The 6,745-nt window shown below is 42.7% G+C and overlaps 1 protein-coding gene across 1 annotated transcript; it reads right to left on the bottom strand.

The window, feature by feature from the left end:
• Positions 1-2,056: 2,056 nt before the first annotated feature.
• Positions 2,057-4,770, bottom strand: Actl9 (actin like 9). Its single transcript, XM_048339904.1, has one exon. The coding sequence runs from the start codon at positions 4,002-4,004 to the stop codon at positions 2,769-2,771; it is 1,236 nt and encodes a 411-aa protein (XP_048195861.1). The 5' UTR covers positions 4,005-4,770; the 3' UTR covers positions 2,057-2,768.
• Between the last annotated feature and the right edge of the window lie 1,975 nt (positions 4,771-6,745).

Here is a 6,745-nt window from a genome sequence, read left to right on the forward strand (position 1 = left end):
TTTTTAGGTCCACTACAGGGAGTCGAACTTACTACCTACCACTTGCACTCATTGCCTTGTACTCTACCAACTGAGCCATGCCTCCAACCCCTTCAACACCTTTCTTGGACAGCAAAGGGAATTTGAAAATCGAGATTCTCCCTATAGGTGTGCAACCTTGACTGCCACTTAACCTCTTTGTTCATTCACCAGTGAGGAAATGATAACATAGATAAGTTTGCAAATACCTTGTAGACTGATGCTTAAAGGTAAGGTCTGTCATAAATGAATTATCAGAGATGGAACTGAGAAGAGGCAATGTTACTTTTCTATAAGAAAAATCATTTTTGTATTCTAGAAATTTAGATTTACCATCAGGCCTGGGTGGTAGCACTTCTTATAGGAATTATCATCACTAAATGGACTTGCTCCCCCTACCTTTCCAGAGAAAGTTTGCTTACTTTCCTAGATCTATGACATATGTGACTATATCACAACTCCTTTATGATTGCACAAATGCTACCTTATACTAATTTGGTTACTTCCTACTCTGGTAAAACATTTGCTTTGTAATTTCTTCATTTTCTTTATCACTTTTGGATTTGTGTCTGTGAAAAATTAGTTCATCACTTACCACTCTATGTGCAGAACCTGAAACTAGATGCTGCATGCTTTACCCTCTCCCCCCAAAAGTTTCAACAATCTTAAAAGCCAAGGAAAGAAAGTTACAAGCACATTCAATTCTTTGAAGAGTTCTATGTGGTACTTTTGAGGGACACAGTCAAGCTCCACCCAGATGATAGGATCTCTTTGACTAAACTTGAATGCTTTTCCTGGCTTTTGTGTTTTTGCTTCTTCTCATTGCCTACCCCTGAGACTCTCTCTGGAAGACTGCCATAGGATTTGGGACTCAGTCCACCCATAGGCATAAAAAAGCCTGGAGGAGCCACTGGAGAGTTAACTTCTCTCCCAGGATATCCTTTCTCAAGGACTCTGCTAGACAGGATCAAAGCCTGGCCTTCTTACTCCACTTGCAAGAAATTATGAGGTGTAATTTACACCACACATGCTCCCTTGCAAGTTCAAATGGATGCTTGGACATTGCCTGAAATCTCCACCTTCTCTGTCTTGTTTACTTGGATACTTTACAGGCACTTTTATGCAATTCCTTAATTACATAAAATTCTCATCTCATATGGATCCTGTCTTAAGATATTGCTTTCATGTTTCAGGTCAAGTTACCCAAAGTTACTAGTAAGGAATACAAGAGTTGTGATTTGAATCATGGCTGTGTGACTTTCGAGCTCTTATTCTTTTTATTTTATTTTTATTATTATTATTTTTTTTGGCCAGTCCTGGGCCTTGGACTCAGGGCCTGAGCACTGTCCCTGGCTTCTTCCCACTCAAGGCTAGCACTCTGCCACTTGAGCCACAGCACCGCTTCTGGCCATTTTCTGTATATGTGGTGCTGGGGAATCGAACCTAGGGCCTCGTGTATCCGAGGCAGGCACTCTGCCACTAGGCTATATCCCCAGCCCTCTTATTCTTAATTCAGTATTTCATTTAAACTTCCTAATACTGAGTATATTTTAAATTAACTGAGTATATTTTACATGAACTCTGCTTTCCTCCTGGAGGCTGCAAGGGAGAATCCCATTCCTTGCATTTACTGTTCCTAAAGACAGTTCAACTTCTGAAGTTTGGCCTCATTTTTTCATCATCAAATTAAGCAACCCAGACAAGGCTTTCCCACACCCCATTGCTCTGAAACTGACTCATCTCTTCAGGACTCATACATCAGGCCCTGCAATAATCCAGGATCATCTCCTTAGTTGAAATGCAGCTGATCAGCAATTAGTCCCATCTGCCACTTTGTTTCCCCTTGCCATACAATATAACACATTTTCAGGTTGCTAGAATTAGGATGTGTGTCTTTTTCAGAGAAGGCCATTACTCTGCTACAGTGATACAGAACATAATGTGTCCTGTCTTATTTCACAGTTTAAATTGCCAATAGCACTATTTCATATGATGGGATTTTTCTCTTACTTTTTACACCCCCTCCCCAAGCTCTTTTGTGTTCCCAGAAAATAACTGAAAATTCTTTCTCCTGTACTTAACATCCTCTAATGCTGCCCAGTGGATGCACAAGAAAACCCAACCCCCTTTTATTGCCTTCATTCTTTTCTGTCCATGTTTCTTCATATGCCTCTAAGATTAGAATGCAGGCCAATAAAGCTGATGTAGGTTCTCCATGTCAAAGGATGGCTTTGTCCAAGATACATTGCATTCGTAAACTGACTTAGGGAATTGTAGCCCCTTTGTAAAACAACTTATAATAAAACAATTTTAAAAAGAAATGAGACACTTGTTACAGCATCTACTCTAGACCACTCTGAATATAAGTAAAGGCAGAAATTAAAATTTCATATTTGATGATATTCAGATTAGACTAGATTGAGATGTATGGATAGATATGGTGTGTGTGTGTCTTTGCACAATGTATGGAAACACGACCTCTCAGACTACCCCATTTGCATATCTGTCTTCCACAGCAAGAATGAATGGGAATTTTAAAGCAAGGTCCCATGTATTATTGATCATTCCATTTTTGACCCAACTCATGTTAGGCACAGTGTAATATAGTTCAGTGAATTTAGTAGACTGGCACATAGGACCAAGGTGCACATGGCATCTCACATTTCGTCCTGTGACATGATCACTCCCACACTAGGCATTTTCTTTGACTAGGCTTTACTACCCCACACGCTTCCAACCCCTGCGTCGGCTCAGTAGCATTTGCGATACACAATGTGGGGACCCTGTTCCTCATACTGCTCGCGTAGAATCCAGCAGGACTGGAAGGAACGCAGCGAGGCCAGGATGGAGCCTCCAATCCACACAGAGAAATTTCTATTGGGCTGGGCTAGCACCACTACCTGTTGCTCTGGGGGCAGAGCCTGCAGCAGCTCCGCCCGGAAACGATCCTCGAACCCAGCAAAGAGCGAAGAGCCTCCGCATAGGAGCACATTGCGGCCAATGTCTTCTTGCAGAACCTCGGGCACCTTGAGGAGGCTCTGTTTGGCCATGGATGGGAGACCCACAGGCGACAGCCCTGGGATCTCTGGAGGATGGAATAGCAGCTCTGGGCACTGGAACAGCTCCTTGCCCAGGGTGACAGTTCTCCCATCAGGAAGCTTCAGAGATTTCTTGCAGTCCTGATCCGACTCCTTCTGCTTCTTGAAATCCGAGGCCACATAGCAGTACTGGTGCTTGATGTTTTCCACTGTGTCCAGGTCCTGTTGCCGCAGTTGGAAGCCAGAGCCCAGAAGCATCTCGGCCAGGAAGGCCGTCAAGTGGTTGCCAGCCAGGTCCAGGCGCTCGATGGCATTGGGCAGGTTGTAGCCCTGAAAGACAGGCACTGTGTAGCTGACCCCATGGCCGGTGTCCACTACGAGCCCACTGATTTTCCCGTGGGCATAGACGGACAAGACTGACTGGGATGCCACGTACATGCGGGGTGATTGCAGGGACTCGAAGGCCACCTCCACTAGCTTCTCGCGATTGGTGGCAGGGCTGAAGGGTGGGTCAGAGAACAGCAGTGGGTGGTCCTGGGGACACACTTGGAGGTCATGCTCCAGTACATGGCGCCAGATGAGCTCGGCAGCCTCCCAGTCCACCACGATGCCACTGCGAATGGGCTGCACTAGCCTCAGCTCTGGGTTTAAGCGGGCTACCTCTCCAATAAACGTTTCCAGCTCTGTGTGCCCTGTGGTGGCCTGTTTCTTAGGTTGACAGCCCATGATGGTGGCCACGGTGTAGATGGGTTTGGGATGCCCAGCGAAGCCCACCTTACAGGTACTGGTACCCGTGTCAATGACCACCGCTCCGTTATTTGCTGGCAGGTTGTTGACCACTGTGCTGGAGGAATTCTTGTTATCCAGGCTCGAGCTGGGGCTCAGATCAGGTCTAGAATGCTCTGAAGAGGGCTGGGGCTCCAGGGCCCCGGGACCTTTGACCTCCATGTGTGTAAGTAGTAGCCTGGAAGGGCTACTTGGGGTGGAAGGGTACAGGAAGGAAAGGCCCAGCTAACTTCCCTGTGGGCAGAGCGGAAGGGGAGCATGCTGGTGTCTATGACGTCATCCTGACTTTCTTGGCTTCCTGAGGACTTCACAATGAGGGAGAAGCACAGCAGAAGGCAGGAGGATGTCAGGGTTCTCAACTATTGAGGATTACTTGCAATGTAGCTAATTTGAAGAAGAGCCTCTGACTCCCTTTTCAAATTTGAGAACCCCTTTCCAGCATATCACACACAGAATCTCATGCCCATTGGGTATCTACCACCTAGCACAGATAATAAAGACTTAGGAAACATAGGGTTCCTTGCTATGTCTCCTAACCTTAATCAAAAGGAAATAGTCCAGCCTGGCTTTCTGACTTCCCCCAAAATAGAAGGCCAGGACAGCATGGAAGAAAGGAAGAGGTATTGTATTGCCCTAAGACTTTTTTTTCTCATCTGTTTTCCTCTTGCCTGAATTGCTCTCCATGTTCCCTTCCTATCAAGCAGAACGTTGCTCCTTCAGATCTCTGCTTCATATGTACATCTGTTGGGAGCCTTCTCTATTTTCCACTATATGAAGGAGACCTACCTTTCCTCAAAGCATGCTGTGTCCTTCCTGCTACACAGGGAGATATGGAGGGGGTACACTGGGGAAGCCAACTGGACACATGCAGTGGATTAAAGGATTATGAGGGATTATGGCCCAGTGGTAGAGTGCTTGCCTCACATACATGAAGCCCTGGGTATAACTCCTTAGCACCACACATATGGAATAAGACAGAAGTGGTGCTGTGGCTCAAGTGGTGGAATGCTAGCCTTGAGCAAAAGGAAGTCAGGGATAGTGCTCAGGCCCTGAGTTCAAGCCCCAGGACTGGCAAAAAAAAAAAAAGGTTATGATATTGTGAGCAATGGATAGCCAGATGTTGATAAGTGGTGTACTTTTAGTCTCACATGTGCAAAACCCTAGGATGGATTGCAGCACTAAAGAAAATGAGACAAAGACAAAACAAAAACAGAGTTTAGGTGACTGGCTTCAAAAACAAGATGATTTCTGGTGGTCTTTCAATGAGCTGTTAAGTAAAAATAAATAAAAAATTGTTTTCTTTTAGTGTGGGTCTGGATAGGGGTATAAAATTACCAGAAATATTATTACTGAATATTTTGTGTTGGACATGTCAATAAAGTTGAATTGTGTAGATGTGTCTTGATATATTCCTCTGCCAGAGAGAGGGGTATAATAAACAGTTAATTCATTTTGTGTTTGTATGATCTAATATATGCTTTTCAAAATGTTCATTCACTCTGATAATTTGAACTATTTATTGAATTTTTTTTTTACTTTTACAACACAGCTAGATGCAAGGAAATACATCTAGGTATATTCTTCCCGAGGTTCTTTCCTTGGCGTGGAGGTGCCCATCTTCTCCCTGAACTCTTATAGGGTTATCTATGTTCATGCCCTAATTGCTTCAGAGCTTCCCCAAATGCTTCCATTTAACTTTTTCTTCTGCACATAATTTTGCTAATATCAATTAGTTTGATAAGGATGTTTTATTTTGACATGTCCTATGTGCATAAAATATACCTTAATAAGAGTGAATAATTTCTATATTATTAAATGACTATCCCTCTGTATCCATAGTAGTACTGTACAATAATAAAATTCAGGAGAATACACGCCGGTAAAGAAAGTGCAAAATAGACTTAGATATGAGCTTGAGGCTAAGAACTAAACAGATCCTCCAAATTTAGGACAGCCTTGAGACTTGGCTGAGTTTGAGAGGTGACACTGGTGGTGAGAGTGGTGAAGGGCTTGATTAATTCCATAGTTTATGTAAGGCCATTCCTATTATTCTAATTCCTATTACATCTGTTAACATTCTTCACATAAAAATATGAGTATCTCTATTGTAGATGTGTTTAGTACACCTATCCTTAAGCAATTTAAAGTCTGTAGTTTTTATTTAAAAATGGATATGGATGTGAGATTCCACTCTGTCATCAGTCCATATTTGAACTACATTAAAATAGAACTTTCCTCCTAAAATTAGCCAAAGCAGTGGTGTGGAGGAGTTCTATAGCTGTTGGGTGTTTTTCATCATTGTTGGTCCAACTTAAGATCAGTAATGGGAAATACAAGCTGGAGTTCTGGAGTCTAAACTGCAGGGTATATATGAGGATACTCTGAGGCCTTGACTTACTGGCTTTATCTACGAAAGTGGAAAATAAAAGAAGAGGAAGACACTGAACTTTAGATGACAATGTCCTTTACTGGGCAAGAGGAGAGAAAAGTGTAAAGAAAGATCGTATTACAATATGAAGCTCCAAACCTGAAAAATGCAGGTCTCCTGACATTTTAGAAGTATTGACTTCTTAAAACACGTGCACAGTACTGAATATTTCATTTAACATCTGCTCAAATTACATGTGTGGTACTAATGCTCTCTATTTTAAAACCTCAGATATTTATGTAATTCTCCCTTTTCATTTCTATAAATTTAATTTTTGTGAAAGAGCTAGACCTGCTTTACTTTGGTTGAGAATTAGTGTTCATTGGTTGTAGTGCTATATTACATAGCAGTATATTTCTTTGGAAGAATTATATGGTCTAAATGTTCTGCAACCTAGGCATTTACTTTCAAACCTCATTGTGAATAACTTATCCATCTGATATAGCATCATGGAGAGAAAAGGGTGAAAGGAGTA

The sequence above is a fragment of the Perognathus longimembris genome, chromosome 2, assembly GCF_023159225.1.
Source record: "Perognathus longimembris pacificus isolate PPM17 chromosome 2, ASM2315922v1, whole genome shotgun sequence".
NCBI classification, from domain to species: Eukaryota; Metazoa; Chordata; class Mammalia; order Rodentia; family Heteromyidae; genus Perognathus; species Perognathus longimembris.